Here is a 23,256-nt window from a genome sequence, read left to right as displayed (position 1 = left end):
GTTAAGACTGATTTAAAAAATATGTGCCAAAGCAATTGAGAATGAGAGAAACTCTAGAACAGCCCCCCGGAGTGCACAGTTATATTGACTACATGAGAAATGTTGTGTACTGAGAAATGAGCCAAAGCGACTGTATTAACAAGCCCTAAAAAGTTTTTTTTTTTATTAATATAACTTTTTTTTTTTTTTACATTTTTACATAATAAGTACTGGCTAAGTTTTATTCCCTATTAAAAAATGTAATAATTTTAATGTAGAAAATTGATGTGAAAATTGTAGAACTATTAAATGGAAAAAAACAAGGCATTGGCAACTAAAAAAGGAACTAAAGTACAAAAATTAATAACACGCTTGCAAAAAAAAAAGAAGCTAAATAAAACTAACCATAAATATCACGTTTGAAAAAAAAATTATGTAGAAAAAATTCATTAAAATTAAAAAAAAAACATATAAGACATTGACATTTAAATGATGTAATGTAATAACATACTAAAAAACACTCGCAAAAAATATTAAAAATAAAACTAATATAAAAAAAAAACTTAAATATAGTTAAAAAAATAACTTTTTTTAACTAAAAAAATCCTTGGAAATGAGAAGTGTTTGAGGGTGTTTTCTGACAGAGCATTACATCACGTCTGATGCTGTCAGGTAACAAAGATAAAGTGTTTGAAGGGATAAGAGCAGAATGGAAAACGCTGGATCTCTTGGCACATCTTTGGGAAACTCTGTAACAGTCGCAGTCTGTGTGTTGATAAGAGTTCTGGATCTCCTTTGAGGGAGTAAGAAAAGCGAGAGAGAGAGAAAGATGGAGAGAGTAATGAGGAGAACAGCTGTTCCCTGAGAGACATTTTATTACTCTAATTCATCCAGCAGAGAAAGAGAACAAACACAGCCAGAATCACCAGAACAAACACAGAGCGAAAAATACCAGCAGCATTCTTAAAGGGCCAGCGCACTGAAAACAAAAAAAGAAGAGTTATCTATCATTGTTTACACAGAATCAAGATGCTTTAATAGTTCCCAAAAAAATGAAAATTCCTTCATCATTTTCTCACCCTTCACTTGTTCAAAACCCATTTGAGTGTCTTTTAACACAAAAGAATTTATATTGAAAAATGCCGATTGACCATTGACTTCCATTGTAACTTTTTTGCCCACTATAGAAGTTAACGTGTGCCAACATTCTTCAAAACAACCTTCTTTTGTGTTAAACAGAAGAAAGAAACTCATAAAGGTTTAAAAGTCACATGAGGGAGAATATATAATGAGGTAATGTTCATGCTTTTGGTGAACTGTCCCTTTAAGAGATTTCTTGTGAGGTTTCTTATGAGGTGTCCAGCTCTATAAATGCAACTAAAAGCTTTAGAAAAAGATCATAAAAATTAATACTTCTGTACTATATTCTTGTGAATAAAGTATAGAGTCAAGAAGATAAAAATAAATAAATAAATAAATAAATACTTTTATTTTGAAAGGATGTGTTAAATCGATCAAATATGACACATTTAATAAATATTTATCTTTGAAATAAGTATAATATACTTATCAATGAATTCTGGAAAAATTGTGACATCTGAATCACCATTGATAATTATATTAATAATATTTCTTGATCGTCATGTCAGCATTTTGCAATGATTTTTCAAGGAACATGCAACGCTGTAGACTAATGATATGAAAATTCTGCTTTGCTTTAAAAGGAATAAATTCATTCATTCATTTTCCTTTGACTTAGTCACTTTATTCAACAGGGGTCGCCACAGTGGAATGAACCGCCAACTTATCCAGTTTATGTTTTACAGCAGATGCCCTTCCAGCTGCAACCCAGTACTGGGAAACATCCGTACACACTCATTCACACTCATACACTATGGCCAATTTAGTTTATTCAATTCACCTATAGCACATGACTTTGGACTGTGGGGGAAACTGGAGCACCTGGAGACCCACTCCAACAAGGAGAGAACATGCAAACTCCACACAGAAATGCCAACTGACCCAACTGGGGCTCGAACCAGCAACCTTCTTGCTGTGAGGTGACAGTCCTAACAACTGAACCTCAGGGTCTTTTGTCCAGAATCCTTTCCTACTTTTCAGTGAAATCAAATTAAAGCATTTGTTATTCTGACTAAAATGCTCGAAATGACAATTTTTAAAATTTGTAAAAAAAAAATAATAACAATAATAATAATAATTTTCAGACCTTTACAGAATAAAATAAATATTAAATTTTTTCATACTTAATAAATCTTAAAAAATAAAAATAAATAAATAAATAAATAAAACTCTGAAAGGGCTAGTTCACCCAAAATAAAGCACTGTGCCACCCCAATTCTGTCATCATTTATGTTATTATATGAGGAAAAGTTTACAGAATTAAAGCGATAGTTCACCCAAAAATGACAATTCAGTTTAAAACATTTACTCAGGCAAGACTTGGCTTGAGTTTCTTTCTTCACAAAAGAAGATATTTTGAAAAATGCTGTGTGCTGTTTGGCTTTTGTGTAAACATTATAAACGGAATTGTCAGTTTTGGATGAACTATCGTTTTAATTCTGTAAACTTTTCTTCATATGATGACAGAATTGAGGTGGCACAGTGATTAGCACTGTCGCCTCACAGCAAGAAGGTTGCTGGTTCAAGCCCCGGCTTGGTCAGTTGGCATTTCAGTTTGCATGTTCTCTGTGCTGGCGTGGGTTTCATCCGGGTGCTCCGGTTTCCCCCACAATCCAAACACATGCGCTACAGGTGAATTAGATACACTAAATTGGCCGTAGTGAATGTATATGAATAAGAGTGTATGGGTGTTTCCCAGTACTGGGTTGCAGCTGGAAGGGCATCCGCTGTATAAAAAATACACTGCATATGTTGGTGGTCCATTCCACTGTGGCAACCCCTGATTAATAAAGGGACTAAGCCAAAGGAAAATTAATGAATGAATTGATTTTTAGAGTGAACTCTCCCTTTAAGACTGCAGTAAAAAAAAAACACAAAGAAAAAGAAGGGGAAAGGGTGAAATTAAACAGTCTCTTTCTAAAATGAGAAAAACAGGCATGACTACACACACATGCCAAACAGATGCCCGCCGCCAGGACCTCTGGGAAAATCTGTCCTGGTCACACAGGAAGAGTGTTTTCCAGCAGACAATCACACATACATGTGTGCCGTAAACACACCTGACGGCTGCACTGCTGTTTATGACTCTTTATGGAAAGGCTTTAATCAGGTTAGAGTCATTACTGAACTCTGTAAAGTTTATAATGGTTCGGAGAGAACATTTGACTCTGAAAGCCCGTCTCCATGTCTGACTCCTCCTGTGTTTATGTCTGGAGATATTTTTTGAGTCTTCACATCAGTCTCCAGCCACTACACACACTAAACGTCTACACCTCTAGCATTTCTTGCTTTTCTTTTAAACATGAGGTTTAAATCCAATGAAATGTATTCAAAATATGTTTTTTGGTCTTTAAATATGTCTAAAATGTTATTGAGGTGAGTCTATTAATAAATAAAAATGCTTTTGTTCACATTTTGAGAGTAATTTCATATAATGTGTACAAAAATGTGCGAAAATAAAGCCATGGCATCAGAATCCAGACGAAAATTAAGATTTTTAATCTTTGACTGCAGCTAAATTCTTTAAATAAAGGGAGTTTAAAATGTTTAGACTGAAATAATCAGACATAAATATTAGATTAAAAGTAGCACTAATGTAAAAAGAAGATATATTAAAATCAAAAAGTACACAGACAACTAAATGATGTAAAAAGTATCTGCAAATTAACAGTTTTCTGAATTTAGTGATTCATGTTTTTATTAATTTTTTGATTATTTATGCATTATGAGACCTTGATCTTTCTTCGGACAACTTGAAATTTAAAGGAATTGACTTTTATGAACATTTTTAGTAGTTTAAAGTGATATTTTGTCTGGGTTGGTGTTGTATATTATGTTGCAAAAAAAAAAATTTAATTAGCTGTCGGTACATTTTCTGTTATTTTACAGATTTATTTCTCTATATATTATTTCTAATACATTATATTATTTCAAACTAGTAAAATGTCAATAAAAGTCACTTTGTTAATCTGTAGAGTTGAATTTTCGACATCAAAAGTCATATATATATATATATATATATATATATATATATATATATATATATATATATATATATATACACAGAAATAAAGTGATCTCAAAATTCTGTTACATGACAAAATATAAATGTGTCACATTTTAGTCTTGTTATTTATACCTTTTATTATATATATATAACCAGAGGTTACTGTCTACATTTTTGCAAATCTGAAATACGTTATTTAGGGCACGTTTCGTTGCAATTTTCAGATGTTGAATCCACTAGAGGACGCTGTCTACATTTTCTTAAATCTGAAATAAGTTACTTAGGCCATGTTTCATTGCATGTTTCAGATGTCTAATCCACTAAAATGTGCTGTCTACATTTTTTCGAATCTGAAATACATTAATTAGGACACGTTTCGTTGCAAGTTTCAGATGTCAAATCCACTAGAGGGAGCTGTCCACATTTTTTCAAATCAGAAATACATTACCTAGAGCACGTTTCAGTGTATGTTTCAGTTGTCGAATCCACTAGAGGAATGCTGTCTACATTTTTGCAAATCTGAAACACATTACTTAGGGCATGTTTTGTTGCATGTTTCAGATGCCAAATCCACTAGAGGGCGCTGTCTGCATTTTTCTGAATTTGAAATACATTACTTAAGGCTTATTTCGTTGCACGTTTCAGATGCAAATCCACTAGAGGGCGCAGCCCACATTTTTGTACATATAAAATACCTTACTTAAAGCACGTTTTGTTGTACATTTCAAATAAACGTCATTCTTGTGCACATCCACAAGAGGGCAGAGCTTGTCGTATAGTTTAGCCAGCAAACCACTGACCTAAAGTCTTCCATTAACTCAATTAGTTCAGATCAGTTTGGAACACACTAATAAAATTTTTTATACTATTTAGGCCGGATATTATGCGAATTTGAAAATGTTAGATTTTCAATATATAAAGAAACTGTTTTCAATATGAATTATGTTTCGTGGGATGGAAAGGGGGACATCAATAACAAAAAAGAACCTTTATTTTGAAGAGTGACTTTAGTGAGAATTTGTCACAAAAAAAAAAAACTAATTTCATTTCGACATCGCAGCCAAAATACAGACAAAAAAAAAATATCTGAAGTAGAAAGTCTAACAGAATATCTTGTAAATTCTACACAAAAAATCATTTTTGACACTACACACATATCGTTGTGTGTAAATAATGAAACTTTATAAGGCATTTTTACAATTTCACGTTTTTTGTTTTTACATGCCCACACAAGTGTCATGTTCGCATGCACAACAAGAGATGCTGTGTGCTTTTGTCCTGGTTTTGTGTGTTAAAGACGGAGCAGAAGGTCAGAGGTCAGGATCTGGAGGTCATCACTCAGGAGACGAGCTCTGTCTAAAGCAGGGTTCAGAGAAACCTCATATCTCTGCTCTCATCTCTCATCCCTGCAGCCAGAATTAAGTCTTTATGCAGGCGACCTAAAGGAATGCTGGAGTCCACAGACGCTCAGGAATCACATTACCGGACGCTTAAATACCGCCAGTGGCATCTAGAACAGTTTTCACCATCCTTCTTCTCTATGTTTATGCTGCGTCTATACTGAATGATCCTAATATTCAAATGTCTGCTTTCAAATTAAAAAACAAAAACTTTTATAATCACGCGAGGACTTGATTTTGGGGGCCTGAAAATGCGAACTTCTGAAAATGTTTCAAAACCAGCCCAGCCTTATTGTACACTTTAGTCTACATTTTTGTGAAAACACGTTCTTCAGGTACTTTTCCTTGTACGTTTCAGATGTCTAATCCACTAGAGGGCGCAGTCTGTTTTTGCGAATCTGAAAGTAGTTACTTAGGGCACGTTTTGTGGCATGTTTCAGATGTCGAATGCACTAGAGGTCAAGATTTTTGCAAATCTGAAATGTTACTTAGAGCATGTTTTATTGCACATTTCAGATGTTGAATCCACTAGAGGGCGCTGTCTACATTTTTTGCAAATCTTAACGACTTTACTTTGGGTAAATTTCCTTGCATGTTTTAGATGTCGAATCCACTCGAGTGCGCAGTCTATATTTTTGAAAATCTAAAATATGTTACTTTGGGTAGGTTTTGTTGTACGTTTCAGATGTCGAAACCACTAGAGTGCGCAGTCTATGTTTTTGCAAATCTGAAATAAGTTCCTTCAGGTAGGTTTCATTGTACGTTTCAGATGTCAAATCCACTAGATGATGCAGTCTATGTTTTTGCAAATCTAAAATATGTTACTTTGGGTAGGTTTTGTTGTACGTTTCAGATGTCAAATCCACTAGATGATGCAGTCTATGTTTTTGCAAATTTGAAATATGGTAGTTTGGGTAGATTTAGTTGTAGGTTTCAGATGCCAAACCTACTAAAGGCCGTTGTCTACATTTTTGCGAATCTGGAATACGTTACTTAGGGCACGTTTTGTTGCAAGTTTTAAATGTCAAATTCACTAGGGGACACTGTCTACGTGTTTGCAAATCTGAAATACGTTACTTAGGGCACGTTTTATTGTAAGTTTCAGATGTCAAATTTACAAAAGGGCACTGCCAACATTTTTTGCGAATCTGAAATACGTTAATCAGGGTAGGTTTTGTTGTACATTTCTGATGTTAAATCCACTAGAGGGCGTTGTCTACATTATTGCGAATCGGAAATACATTACTTAAGACACGTTTCGTAGCACATTTCAGATGTCAAATCTACTAGAGAGCACTATCTACACTTTTGCAAATCTGAAATACGTTACTTAGGCCACGTTTCGTTGATCGTTTTAGATGTAAAATCCACTAATATCCATCTAATAGATTGTCGGCATGACACAGACCAACATTACTCGCATTACTGAGCAAACTCGGAGCACTTCTTATCTACTTTAGCTCTCTTTGCCACTGGTCCTTTACCACTGTTGTTTTCACATCTGGAAATTTACATATGAACAATGCTTACTGAGAGGCGGTATCACGTTAGCTGTAATGAGGAGATATAGGAGAATCCGTACCAGTCCTTACTTTTATACGGATTACATAAAAAGAGATTATTTGGTTTCGATTTGAATTGGTTAATGCAAAAGTAGACATATCAAGCTTTATATAGATGTCATAAATCATCATCTTTGTTGATTATTTGCTGAGTTTCACTTTAGTAACGTGTTTTTCTGACCACAGTCTGCTCGCGTCTTTAGACGCTTGTAATAACAATGCCTCGTGGGCATGGCCGCATTAAAACTAATGAGATCAGGCTGAGAAACTAGACATAGCGTTGGTTTTATACTGATTACTTTATCAAGCAATGTTTGTTTTCAGCATGCATAGCTGCATTTAAAAGTAGACACTTCAAGCTTTCTAAAGATGCATAGAGTTTCAGCGCATTTTATTAACGCGCTTCAAAAAGCAGTTCACGAAGAGAGAAAAGACAGATTGCTCAAACTGTTTGTTGTCCTTATTTTGCAAAAGCACACACGTTAGTTGTTGTTGTGAGTGTACACAACAAAAAGTAGACAAATAACAGATTCAATTGATGTATTGATCTTATCTGTACGATCGAAACTGAAAGTGTAATTTTAGTTCATTTCATACAGATCAAAACGCGTATACGCGGTCTTCGACCCCAGAGGGTTAAATACGTTTCTCATGACACGTTTTGTTGCATGTTTTAGATGTCAAATCCACTAGAGGGCACTGTCTACAATTTTGTGAATCTAAACTACCTTACTCAGGCCACGTTTCGTTGAATGTTTCAGATGTAAAATCCACTAAAAGGCGCTGTCTACATGTTTGCAAATCTAAAATACATTATTTAGGGCATGTTTCATTGCACGTTTCAGATGTCAAATTTACTAGAAGGTGCTGTGTACTTTTTTGGGAAACTGTAGTTTGTTGTACATTTCAGATAAACCTCCCTCTAGTACACATCCACAAGAAGGCGGAGCTTGTCGTATAGATCAGCTAGCAAACCACTGACCTAAACCCTTCACTAATCCCAACCAATAGTGTTTTAAAATGCAAACCTAAGAGAAAGAAGCACTGAGTCCACACAGCTTTACCTTGCTCCAGTCCTTTAGGAACCATGCACCCCCGGACTTTAATCCGATTAAAAAAATATTCAAACAATTTTATCAAAGCCTCTATACTTGACAATTGGTCTAGCTCATCCACCATGTTTGTAGTTTAATAACACTTTTTTGCTGAGTTTGTAGTTCTAATGGAATTTAGGTCAAACATGCCATGTATTGTGGTCAATGTTAGCAGTTACATTATGGACAGTTCTACACGCTGATTTTCTACAGGAAATAGTAGACCATCCAGCAAAAGTTCTGCATACTCTTTTTTTTGGAACACACTAAGTACATTTTTGAATACTATTTAGGACAGATAGTATGCGAATCAGGAAGCAGCAGTAGAGTGCTTGTGTGTGGATCACCACTCTGTTGCCTGGCAACCAGTCAAAACATACCAGGTGTTTACAAAGCATCTCCGTGACCTCTGACCTCTCTGTTACCAAACAAACAAGCAAAAAAAGAGAGAAAGAATAGCTTTATGGGTTTGTATAAGGGGGTGTTGTGAAGGAGAAGAAAAGGAAGAGGAATTTAAGACTTTTTGTAACCAGCTGCAGGAAAAGAGTACAGAAAGAACAGATGCATTGTGTTTGGAGCGAAGGATGATTCATTTCTTCCACATGTGTTCAGTCTGCCGGTGTCTTTCTCAAGCATGCAGGCGTGTGTGTTTGCTTAGCTGGACTTCGGGGACAAAAATCATCCGCAGGAGTGAGTTAAATCTGACAAAAACTCCCTTCATCTGGGGCATTCTCTGAGGGATAATGATTCAGGGGGGTTTTAAGAATTAAGACAAGCACAAATAGATATGAAGTAGCATTTTAGCTGAAACAGGGAATGACAAGGACAAATCGCTGTTTAAATAGCTAGATAAATATAAAGACTGCATGTGCTGTATTGAGATGCCTCCTAGAGGCACCTGCATTCAAAAACTGCTTGATGAAGTGTAACAGTATGAGAACCACTTGAAAAATTCAAACTGTTGTAGATAAATTAAAATAAAATAAATTAAAATGAGCGTCACGGTGGCTCGGTGGTTAGCACTGTAGCCTCACAACAAGAAGGTCGCTGGTTCAAGTCCCGGCTGGGCCAATTGGCATTTCTATGTGGAGTTTGCATGTTCTCCCCTTGCTGGCATGAGTTTCCTCTGAGCGCTCCAGTTTCCAAAGACATGCTCTATTGGTGAAATGGATAAACTAAAATGTCCGTAGTGTATGTGTGTGAATGTGAGAGTGTATGGGTGTTTCCTAGTACTGGGATGCAGCTGGAAGGGCATCTGCTGTGTAAAACATATGCTGAATTAGTTGGTGGTTCATTCTGCTGTGGCGACCTTTGATGAATAAAATAAAATAAAATAAAATAAAATAAAATAAAATAAAATAAAATAAAATAAAATAAAATAAAATAAAATAAAATAAAAATAAATGAAATATCCTTTCTTAGATATATTTCATTTATTTAAAATAAAACAAAATAATATATATTTTACATTTTTATTATATTGTGTTGTATTTACATTTATAAAATGTATTTTTGTACATTTTACTTGTGTAACAATAAAAAAATAAACAAGCATGTAAAAGTATTATATACTAATACTAAAACAATTAAATGTTAAAATAACAATTGTTTTGTTATAGATTTTTATAGTTTATTTTTTTATTTAATCAATAAAAAATACTTGATTAATAATAAAAATATTGTAATTAAAGTCAATTAAAATAATAATTTTTGATGTATTTTTAATTGATTTTTAAATAAAACAAAATATGTCATATTTTACATTTTTTTGTATTATATTGTGTTGTATTTATGGTGAAAAGTTCAGTTAAAAAAAGTAAAAAGTAAAGTAAAAATTTATTTAATTTGACTTGCAAAAATAAACAATTAAAAATTTAATCTAATTTAATTTATGTACTAATAATAAACAATTTAAAATTTAATTTAATTTAATTTATGTACTAATAATAAAACAGTTTAATGTTAAAAAACATTAATATTTAATAATGTTAATAATAAATAAAGTAATATTTATTTAATATTTTTATATATTTTTTGTAACTTCACTTTTGTATTGTATTTTGTTTATTTACTAATATTTATAAATAAAAATATAATTAATTTATTAAATTAAATTTTTACATTTATTTATAAATAAAATACTGAACATTTTAATTTAATTAAAGCAAATTTCCTGGTAATGCTTGAAATTATAAAATTAAATAAAAAATATTTTGCATACTATTTTCTTAACAGTAAAATACAGTATGGTAAGTCAAAAAATAAATAAAACAGTAGTTATCTTTGCCTTAAAATAAGAATTTAAAAATGCTACAAGAGAACAATGCTACAGTGCAAAGTTATGATGTCTTAGAAGACTTAATGATTTATGCTAAATGTACAGGCTACATATAAATATTCAGAACATATATATTTTTTTAAAACAGTTTCCGCATCCAGAAGCTTATGAACAGTCTACATAGGGAGCCGAGTGTGCTTTGGAGTGTAGCAGCTGTCTCTCTCTTTCTCTCTCTCTTTCTCCCTCTCTCTGTGTGTGCGTGTGTGATTTAGCTCTAGTTTAGTCTCATTACACTGGTATTGAATCTCTGTCCTCGTCTGCCTTTTCTCTCCCTCTTTCCATCAGATTCTTCAGATTTTCAAAGTTCCTGCCAAAAAGAAAGTCTAGGGCACCGTGACTTTCCAGACCATTGTGTGATGATGGAGAGAAACGAAGAGAGCACTTACATTATTACATATAGTTGAAGTCAGTATTACTAGCCCCCCTGAATTATTATTCCTCCAGAATTATTTTCCCTTCTGAATTATTAGCCCTACTGTATAATTTTTCCTCAATTTCTAATTAACGTAAAGAAGATTTTTTTTATCACATTTCTAAACATAATAGATTTAATAACTCATTGCTAATAACTGATTTCTTTTATCTTTGTCATAATGACAGTAAATAATATTTGCGTAGATATTTTTTAAGATACTAGTATTCAGCTTAAAGTGACATTTAAAGGCTTGAAAAGGGTAATTAGGCAAGTCATTAACAGTGATTTGTTCTGTAGACAATCAAGAAAAAAAAATATTGCTTAAGTGGTATAATATTGACCTTAAAATGTTTTTTTTTTAAAATAAAAAACTGCTTTTATTTCAGGCGAAATAAAACAAATAAGACTTTCTCCAGAAGAAAAAATATTATAGGAAATACTGTGTAAAGTTCCTTGCTCTGTTAAACATCATTTGGGAAATATTTGAAGAAGAAAAGAAAAATCACCAGAGGGCTAATAATTTAGACTTTAATTGTATTTCATTCCTTTTATTATAAAGTAAAAGGAGATTTGCAATGGTGTAGCAATAGATAGACACATAAAATCTAAATAAAGGACGAAAACAACAATAGTGACCAGTGTTACAATATTAAGATTTATAGCACATGTAATTAAATACAGTTTGGGTTAGGCTTGTATATTATAGAATTTGTTTAAAAGTAGTGTAATGTCAAAAAGTAATAATGTTTCCTTACCTTATATATTAGCTTATATATTACCGTATGTATTACATTATACAATTTAAAATAAATAAATAAATAAATAAATAAAATAAAATAATTATTAAGTATCCTACTTAATTAGTTTTTTATTCTAATAGTTCTTCAGATTTTATTTTGTTTTAGAAGTACATTAGATAATAAATGCATTTATTATAATATGTGCATTTAGATGATAAAATAAATATTTGAAATATGCATGTACATTTTTTATTCTAAAAACGGTCTAAAAATGATCTAATGAACAAATCTAAAATAACCTCTATATCTTCTAGGAAATTAAATTAAATTAAATTAAATTAAATTAAATTAAATTAAATTAAATTAAATTAAATTAAATTAAATTAAATTAATTTTACTTGGTAATATTATATTCCTAAAAAAATAATGTAACATCCAAAAGGGATAATATTTGCTTACCTTATATAGTTATGTTGTTTTTTTTATTATTTATGCACTTTATTATTATTATACAATTAAAAATAAGTAAATAAATAAATGTTTCCATTCCTATACAATAAGTTTTTTTATTCAAATAGTTTTTTTTTTAGATTTTATTCAGTTTTACAAATGTATTAGATCTATATTTAGAAATAAAAATAATAAAATTTAAAAATTTAAAGTTGGCATATACATTTTTAATTCTAAAAAACGGTCTAAAAAAGTTTCAGAAAATTTCAGAGATTTTAAGTTTTTGGTATTTTAATCTCTAATGAACAAATCTAAAAAAAACTAAATAAAATTTAATAAAATAAAATAAAATAAAATTGTATAAAAATTATAAAATAAAATAAAATAAAATAAAATAAAATAAAATAAAATAAAATAAAATTAAATTAAATTAAATTAAATTAAATTAAATTAAATTAAATTAAATTAAATTAAATTAAATTAAATTAAATTAAATTATCCAGTGTGTCAGAAGCAGGAGAAGATGAGATGAGATTAGATGAGAAAAGAGTTCTCTGAAAAAAACACACATTAAATACATGCAGAAGAAGAGTAAAAACTGACTGCACCTGTGTGTTTTATGGGTTTGTGCATGTTTGTGTGTTACTCACAGGGGTACAGTTGTTTAGTAGGAGCGCTAAGCTGTGCATCTTTTGTGACTCTGTAAGCGACATCAGGCCCTTTCGATGACTTCCGGTGTGTGCAGAATCCTGTAGTTTTCGTTACACCGTCTGGTAAACTGTGAAAATCTAAAATCTTTAGGAGATCGGCTGGCTCAGCTGCAGAAAAAACACACACACAGAGAAAGAGACACAGCATTAGATCACATGCACTTTAAGTCACAGACATTGCCACAAAAAAAAAGACACATTAATGCAGGTTATATTATATTATATTATATTATATTATATTATATTATATTATATTATATTATATTATATTATATTATATTATATTATATTATATTATATTATATTATATTATATTATGCACATTTTACAATTAAGCTAACTGGAACTTGGTATATATAACTGTTTACTTATTTACTAACTTACTCACTCACTTACTCACTTACTTATACTTACTTACTTACTTGCGTAACACTTTAGAATAATGGTCCAGTAGTTAATGTAGAGACTAACATTAATAAGGTATGAATAAGCTTATAAAGCATTTATTAACATTTACTAGCGCATTATTAATGTCCACATTAGTTAATGCACTGTGAGTTTACATGAACTAACAATAAACTAACATTATTTAACTTATAATAATAATATTAAATAATGTTAACAAAGCTGAATAAATATTGCATAATAGTACATACATTAACTGACATAAACTGATGGACCACTATGTTAAAGTGTTACCCTTATTTATTTATTTATTTATTTATTTGTTTATTTATTTATTTATTATAAATAACATTAAAATTACATGAAAAGGAATGAAATGACATGAAAATTAATTAAAAATTAACTAAAACGAATTTTAGGGAGGGGAAATATAACAATTTCTAATAAGAACTATGTGATATTTTATTACATAATAAAAATTAAATTAAATTAAATTAAATTAAATTAAATTAAATTAAATTAAATTAAATTAAATTAAATTAAAAATCATAGCCAACATATTTATTAATTTCCAAAAAGATGCATAATAAAAATATATTTAACTTAGTGTTTTATTGTGTATAACAATAAAAGAATATGCAGTAGATACATTTAAAAATATATATTTATTAAAATACCTTTACCATAAATATATTAAATGTTGTAATATATTGAAAATACTTTTAAACAAAAAAAAAATCAGCACTTACTACAGATTACCTCACATTTAAGAACCCTCCCAAATAATAATTATAATAATAAATAAATAATAAATAATAATAATAATAATAAATAATAATAATATTGACAGAATTTGTCATCAGATCATATTATTATATTAAATACAATCCTATCAAATTAAAAACTAGTTATAGTATCTTTAAACAGAATACTGAATTAAATCAATATTACTGAATTAAACCACCAAAATACTGAGGTCGTATGACAACAAACCACCATACAAAGATTTTAATTGTATCAGCAAACAAGCTAAAATAATAAGCACTATAGATGTGTGTAATAAACATTCAAATCTGTGCCCACGAAACCACAAATCCAAAAAACCCATCAGACAAACAAGCAGAAGTAGACGAGGGTTTTATGAGCATTACACAGGTCGACTGACCATATGAACACTGAACACACACACACAGATATGAAGACCACACACACACACATATGCTGAAGTGTTTGTGTGTTTTTAGGTGATCAACTTAAGGAACAGTTTCATTGTCTACAAAACTACTCCAGCTGAAGCTTGTTAAAATCACTCCAGAGACACACACACACACAAACACACAGAAAGAGAGAGACATACACAACACAGAAAGAAGCATGCATACACACAGAAACAATTAAACACATAAAAGAGAGACAGACATATGCGCATACACACAAAAGAGACAAGAGACATATGCGCGCGCGCACACACACACACACACACACACACACACACACACACACACACACACACACACATACAGAAACAGAATACACAAACACACACATACACACAGATGAAGAGCCCTGTGAAGATGAAGAACCACTGACATCCTCAAAACATGCCTCACACAGGTGAGTGGGCTTGACAAACCACCTGTAGGAAGCTCACTAGTTCATCTCTTGGACACTTTAACCCACACTTGCAGCAGTTTTGCACATTTGCACTAGACACTTTCTTACAATCACTCCATATTTCTATAAAAACCTCACACAGGTGAGTGGGTTTGACAAACCACCTGCAGAAACACTCTTCTTGTTGAATCCCTCCTAAATATTTAGTCGCTTTAGACAAAAGAATGTGCTAAATGACTAAATCTAAATGTAAACACACATTCACAAACATAGAAAAGTATACACACAGACACACACACACAAACACACACACACACAGTAAGAGATACACAAATGCACAAAAAGAGAGATGCATACACACACATAAACAAAGACAAACAGATAAACAGACACAAAAAGTGAGATGCATACTCAAAAACTCACAAAGCGACACACACACACACACACACACAGAGAGAGAGAGAGTGAGACAGTCAGACACAACACATATAAACACATACGCAAGGAAAGAGACAGACAGACGAACTCACACACAGAAAGACACAAAAGCACATACACACACAGCGACGTACAGACACACACAGACACAGAATGACAGTCAGACATAAAACACAAACACAAAAAGTGGCACACACACAAACACAGGGATTGAGACACACACAGAATGACAGTCAGAGACAAACACATGCACATACACAGAAAGAGAAACACAACTAAACAAACACACACACACACACACACACACAATTACAAGCACATCAAGCGTGTCTGTCACAGAAATAGAGTAGACTTAGGTCATACTCATGTCACCATACAAAAAAAACTGTCCTTGTAAACCACTAAAACCAGTACACACATACACACAGATTACCCCTGAATCCAACCCTCACTGGAAACGTGGCAAAATATGAATGTCAACGTCCCCATTGAGTAGGATTTTGAAGCATTTTTAATTACAAGGACATCAGACATCTATTCGTAAACCACTGAAATAGAGTACACCCAGGTCATACTCATGTCATTATACAAAAAAACTTTCCTTGTAAACCACTAAATCCAGCACACACACAACACACACTTCTTATTTCCACTGAAGAATGAATCAGACAGACAGTGTTTATTCTGTGATTCTGATCAGGTCAGTGTGATTTAGTCTGCGATGCTTCACAGCGTTTACATTTTTCCTTGAGTATTTATATCAAAGGCCGTCTGTTCATTTCACTGCTGCTTAGAAGCAGCAGCTAAAAAGAGCGCTTGGATCAGAAGTGGCGCACCCTAACCTTAAAAAGTGTCGTCTTTTTACTTTTTGAATATACAGTTGAAGTCAGAATTATTCGCCCTTAATTATTATTATTTTTTTATATTTACTTAACAGAGCAAGGAGTGTTTCACAGTATATCCTATAATGCTTTTCCTTCTGGAGAAAGTCTTATTGGTTTTATTTAGGCTACAATAAAAGCAGTTTTTAATTTTTTAAAAAACAGGTCATAATTATTCACTTCCTTAAGCAATATTTTTTCTGATAGTCTACAGAACAAACCATCATTATACAATGGCATGCCTAATTACCCTAACTTGACTAATTAACCTAGTTAAGCCTTTAACTTTAAGCTGTATAGAAGTATCTTGAAAAATATCTAGTAAAGTATTATGTACTGTCATCATGGCAAAGATAAAATAAATCAGTTATTAGAAATAAGTTTTTAGAACTATTATGTTAAGAAATGTGTTGGAAAAAATCTTCTTTCCGCTAAACCGAAATTGGGGGGAAAATATACAGAGAGGCTAATAATTCAGGGGGGCTAACAATTCTGACTTCAACTAAATAAATTTAGATTTACACTCATTTACTCAAGTAAATAAACAGAATTAATGATGGGCTAAAAATCTGCTGAAATCTGCAGTATTCTGCGCGCGCAGATTCCGTGTGGGCCTACTAATTACTGAATAAAGTATCGCCATTTGTAACGCCGTTTATTTATAGCACCGTTATTCCATCACTGATGGAGACATAGCTAATGATGACAGAATTTTAATTTTTGCGTGAATTGTCCATTTAAGTTGCAATTTTGCTAATTAGACGTTTGTTTGAAGCCATAATGAACATTATATTCTGCTTTCCTTTGCGTCATTCCTAAACATTTATATATATTTTTATTTATTTTTAATTCCCAGGTGATGTTGGTTGATTCATCTCATGAATTCTTATTGCCAATCCTAAGCCAACTGGAAATACTTGTTTTGGTTCAATTTGGAATTTCCCCAACCAATGACGAGCCAGGGCAAAGAGCTTAGAATGACCAAGAAAAATTTTTCAATTCTGAATGGCATCTGCCAGTAAAACATTTATTTTTTATTTATTTTAAATTTTTTTTTGCTGCTTGTTCAAACTACATGCTTAAAATGAGCCAAAACAACTAAATTCATGGGATTTGTTTGGGACAACTCAGTTGTGTTATGTTCAATCCACTTAAATTTGTGAAAGAAAATAGTTCACTTGATCAGTTTGTGTTGGGATAACATGAAGGAATTGTTTTTGTGTGAAAACAGTGATCTCAGTCATTTGTACAGTGTAAAGTGTATGTATTATAATCAAAACAATAATAAACTATTACCAAAGAGCATAGAATCACCAAGAAGCGACACTCTAGTGTGATTTGGGAAACAGCCACTAGAGGCGCGTCGGCCATTTTGGAATGAAAACTCCAATAGAACAACAGCATATTATAAGTCTGTCAAATAAACTATTAAAAGGGCTGATGATTGTGATAGTAAGTGCTGTATTGTCGTCTTTCAGGTTGTTTCTCAGCTTTAATGCGCTTTTTAAATAAATAAATAAAAAACAAAGCAGTTGCTTGCCATCGCCACGGCAATAAGATCCAATGGACAGCCGACCGCTTTGACTCCAAAATGGCGGAATCTGGGGCTGTGGCTGGCTGCTGCTGCAATGGAACGTTCAATTGAGTGTCGCCTCTTGGTCATTCTAAGCTCTTTGCCCTGGCTCGTCATTGGTTGGGGAAATTCCAAATTGAACCAAAACAAGTATTTCCAGTTGGCTTAGGATTGGCAATAAGAATTCGGGAGATGAATCAACCAACATAACCTGGGAATTAAAAATAAATAAAAATATATATATAAATGTTTAGGAATGACGCAAAGGAAAGCAGAATATAATGTTCATTATGGCTTCAAACAAACGTCTAATTAGCAAAATTGCAACTTAAATGGACAACTCACGCAAAAATTAAAATTCTGTCATCATTAGCTATGTCTCCATCAGTGATGGAATAACGGTGCTATAAATAAACGGCGTTACAAATGGCGATACTTTATTCAGTAATTAGCAGGCCCACACGGAATCTGCGCGTGCAGAATACCGCAGATTTCAGAAGATTTTTTGCCCATTATTAATTCTGTTTATTTTCTTGAGTAAATTAGTGTAAATCTAAATTTATTTCGTTTCTTTTAACTAATAACAGTAATATTATTGACTAATATGAAAATGTTTATTTGATTTATGTACAATGCAGTTTGTACAGTAATATTTTCTGTCTTTTAGTAGAGATATTATATAAGAGACTTGCTTTGTTTACCAAATAAAGTGAATCTAATTAGATTTGCAATTAAATATTACGTAAAAGTTAAAAAGGTATTACTTTTGTCAATCAAAATAATCACTTTTTGTCAAGCTTATTTGAAAGAGAACCGATGATAGTTGCGTTTCCAGAATCTGTTCCAGACACGGTTGCTTCACGATTCGGGAGCGCGCACGCATTAAGCAGTTGCGCGCATGCGTTTTAAGCAGTCGCACGCACCACATCAGCTGTTAGCGCAAGTGATCATCATCCTCTCATTCGGTATTCATTTGCTTTCTTCTGCTCGCGTGATCACAATTATTTTACTTCTCGATTCTAAGATCACATTTGCACGCATATTGGGTCATCCTTGTATTGCCGGACTCTGCTTTTAGGAAAACTACAATTCAAAAATTATTTTGAACCAGCCAAAGTGGCTAGTGAGATTGTCTGTCAAACCCGCCAAAGCTGAAATCTACCCGCATTTGGCGGATGTTAATGTGAAGCCCTGTCTACAATCAGTCAATTTTAAGTTAACTATACTCATTTCATTTGATAAAGTTGACTGTTGGGTTTTACAGTGCACTATGAAAGTCAATGATTACAGGCTTTCAGCTTTTTCAAAATATCCTCCTCTTGAGTTCAACAGAGTAAAGAAGTAACGATTTGGAACCACTTGAGGTAGAGTAAATAGTAGGGATGGCTGACGTGAAACTGATGTTTCGACACAGTGTCGAGATCCCGAAGCGCAAGTGTTTCGAAACACTGCACCGAAGCATGATCCGAAGCACCCAAGTCAAGTGACTAAAGTGTTTCGAAACACCTAGTCACGTGACTAAAGCGATTCAAAGCATCGATCAGCTTAGAAACGTTTCGAGACCTGGCGAATCCTCATTTAACTGCCAAGGTCAATCAATCTCTGTGTCATATGGCTTAGACGACTGTGTGTTTGCTATTTGATTCTATGTTTTGCATGATGTTCTGGGTTCGAATCCCGACTTGTACAAATACTCTGAATTCATGGTTTTATGTATTTTTCATGTTTCTGTTTTGTGTAACCTAAATAGGATACAGCTGCAGTTACGCCATCAATTTAGCATCATTTTTGTAACACTGTAAAACAATAATAAATATCTTTACAGTATGGTTGGTTTAGGTAGACATTAATAAAATACAATAAATGGGAAATTTAATGAATAATATAAATAATTCTTGATAACTTCAGGCCACCGTTTTTGATCTAGCAACAACCCTGTTTTAAGACAAAAACAAGACATATTTATTCACAAATTGTTCATTCGGATATCAGACCAATGTTGAAACAAAACGATACAAGAGCAAAGCATTACCAATTGGTATTAACGCATTTCAAAACAACTGCCATAGCCTAGCTTCAAAACCTATTAACACCACATGGAAGTCTGACACCTTAACCACTATACTATGTTACTTGAAGGATTTATCATACAAATTTGGCCTTAATCCCTCAATTTGTTCAACTGTTCCTTGCTGAAGCTGTTTCAGTGCAATACATAAAAAAATGACCACTAGATGTCACTGTAGAGTGGGGTTTCGAAACGTTTCGAAGCTTCGACACATTTGCTTCGACTGTTTCAGTGTTTCACGAAGCCTCGCTTTGCCCACCACTAGTAAATAGTAAGTAAATGATCACTTTTTGGCTGAACTATCGCTTTCATTTACAACACACATAGCACAATACAGTAGAACAGATTTTACCGTTGCAAGTCATTACCCTAGACCGCATCATTAAAACACACCAACTGCGAATCTGCTTATTTTGGCACACATCAAACCTCATGCAATTGACTTTGGCAAGCATTTGATGTGATATAAATGTAAAATCAACACAAACACATTTTCACAAAAGACTTCACCGTACACATCATCACCGATGGGACACTATAATCAGAGATGCACGCTAGTTTTAGGCATGCACACTAAAATTGCACTGCAGCTGTGATAATTAAAGCGATTATGCTGTAATGGCATTGTTAGTTTAGTTTCGGAGCCATGATAAGCACCTGTGAGGACTGAAGAGCGAGACGGAGGCGTCAGAGATGCGACTCGCTGAACCACGCTGAGGTTTTTTGGTTAGCCAAAGATATTCGGCCGTCCCTGTCAAAGTAGCAATGAGGTTTGCCAAGGTAAAACACATCGCTATGGTTTAACGATGAAAGAATGCTCAAGGGCTTCCCCAAAATGAGCTGTTTTATATATATATATATAGGTCTTAAAATGACACGCTTTAACAACTTGATGATAATGGCATGTCAGTCAGAAAAAAAAAATCTTAATTTAGACTTTCATATCGCTTCATTTAGAAAACTGTGGGAAAGAAAAACCTACTTGAACTTTGCAGCAGGCAAAGTTAAATGGATTAAAGGAGCAAATTAAAGGCACAGTTCACCCCAAAATGAAGATTTACTCACTATTTACTCCCCCTCGAGTGTTTCTAAATCTGTTTGAGTTTCTTTCTTATCTTGAAAACAAGCTGAAAGCTGAAAAACTGCAACCATTGCCTCCTAAAACAGGAAAAACAAATACTGTGGGAGTCAATGGTTACAGGCTTTCAACATTTTTTAAAAGATGTTCTTATATGCTTAACAGAAACACTCGAGGGTGTGTGAATGATGACAGAATTTCCCTTTTTGCATGAACTATCCCTTTAAAACAAAAGTACAAGGTTTTTACATGTGTGCTAATATGGAAGGTCATCAGTGCCAAAACTCACAACAGTTTTGACATAGTTTAACCATGTCAATGTGTCAACAAGCACAACAGCCAATTAAATTATTTGAATTTGAGACTATATTTGCATATGTGACAAAGGTACATTGAGATATACACTGTAAAAAACGTCGGGTTCCACACAATTCCTTCATGTTGTCCCAACACAAGTCGATTAAAAGCAAGGGATCGATTTTACCCACAGCGCCTGCCTTCAGGGCAGGAGCAAGCTGAACTGCGGCTCTAGGCAGAGGACGATCACGCCGCCCTCAACCCCAATGTGAAAACGAAAGTGACCGGTTATGAAAATGAAGTGAGGTGTCGCGGATCTCTTTTCTGGCGCACTATGCGCGAATATAACTGAGGACGCACGGGTGCGGAGGGAGGGAGGGAGGTGTCGCGGACACTGAGCTCTTTATTCTGCCGCCCTATGCGCGGATATAACTGAGGACGCACGGGTGTCACGGACCTCAATTCTGCCGCCCTATACACGGATATAACTAAGGACACGCAGGTGCTGATGGAGGTGTCGCTGACGCCGCCCTCTCTATTCTGTCGTCTATGCGCGAATATATCTGAGGACGCGGATACTGAGGAAGGTGTCGCGGACATAACTGAGGACGCGGGTGGTAAGGGAGGTGTCTTGGACGCCGCCCTTTCTATACTGCCGCCCTAGGCAGCCGCCTAGGTCACCTCTATAATAACACAATAACACTTCAAAAATGCTAGCTAGCAGTAGGTTTTTATGTTCCTCTGTGTAAAGTTTCTTCGTGGACGTTTTGTTTTTTCTGAACGCTACGAGTAGCTCAAACTCACTCATTCAGAGGCGGGAACTGGCAGACATGTAACAACTTTAACCATTAGGTTAACAAAACAAATGTTTCCATCTGGAGCTCCTTCACAGGACTTGACATTTGTAAACAATCGCTCCATAGGACTCTCAGCACCCACCCATACTCGTCACCGATACAAAACCGACCAATCACAGAGCTTGAAACGTGTAGTTACAATTTTTGAGAGGTGCAACCACGTGAAGGTTGTGCCGGGGTATACACGTACACCTGACGTAGAAGTAAAAATCAGCCTTAAGCTAACTTAATCATCTTTACTAATTTATGGATTCAAGTTGTCCCAAACAAATCTTTTGTGTTGTTTAACTTACTTTAAATAAGTAACTTAACTTAACTTAAACAGCAAAAGTTATTTTTTGAAAATATGTAAACAAACATAAAGGTTATCGTAATGGCATACTAGTATGTTCAGTTAAAAATTGTAAACATCAGACGTTACATTGCCTTCCATAACAAGTGCATTTTTACAGGTAGTCAAACTAAATGATTTTTGGCCCCAATGGCATTCCATATTTTCCAACTACACAACTATGGGCATTTTAGATTTTTTCCACTGCTATCTTCATCCTCAAGGTGTCAACACTAAAACCATAGTTTGACGATCAGAAAAGAAACTGTCTGGGACAACAACAAACTTTCGAAAATGGTAAAAATGCATTAACAATGTAACATTTAGGAGAAAATCATCTACAGATCTGTTTTAATACATTTAATCACTCACAAATTTTGGGAATAGAAGTGCTGACACTAGATAAGGATGAATCTTTCTAGTGTGCATATGTACAAACACTTTCGAATTTAATGAACCGTACACACTTACATGATTTAACACCAATAATTGTGGTAATGGCTGCAAATATGAAGGCCTTGCTCACATTTATTCCACAAAGAAGAGCAAACGCATGGCTAAAGCGTGTGTATAATGAACTCTCTCTCATGTAAACATGCACAGATGCTGCTTGTATCAACATTCCGCTCTGCGCTGAGTGAGAAAACTCTGAGTGCTTGCAGGCAGAGCTAATATTTACCTCATGAAGCATTAGCTGGGGGTCAAACTTGTGCAAAAGTATATGGATATTTTCTTAAGGATGTTTAGGGGAAAAGCTATAAAAGGAGGTGATGTTACAGCTGTTTTTTTCCCCTCATGAACAGCTTTAGACACATAGCAGGGAATCAAGAACACAGTTTGACCCAGTAACCCACTTACAGCATTAAACATAAAATATTA

The 23,256-nt window shown here is 33.5% G+C and overlaps 1 protein-coding gene across 3 annotated transcripts in view; it reads right to left on the bottom strand.

Moving 5' to 3' along the window:
- col5a1 (procollagen, type V, alpha 1) overlaps positions 1-23,256 on the bottom strand; it is a 219,573-nt gene that overhangs the window by 150,014 nt on the left and 46,303 nt on the right. For all 3 annotated transcript variants that reach the window (XR_015519911.1, XM_087300581.1, XM_087300582.1), the window contains exon 2: positions 12,776-12,943. Coding sequence is in view for 2 of the 3 variants with exons in the window: in XM_087300581.1 (XP_087156707.1) it covers positions 12,776-12,943 (168 nt within the window). In the remaining variant the exon portion in view is untranslated. The remainder of the gene's footprint in view (positions 1-12,775; positions 12,944-23,256) is intronic.

The sequence above is a fragment of the Danio rerio genome, chromosome 21 (genome assembly GCF_052040795.2).
Source record: "Danio rerio strain M-AB ecotype USA chromosome 21, GRCz13ab, whole genome shotgun sequence".
Taxonomy (NCBI): Eukaryota; Metazoa; Chordata; class Actinopteri; order Cypriniformes; family Danionidae; genus Danio; species Danio rerio.
This window is presented reverse-complemented; position numbering and strand designations above follow the sequence as displayed.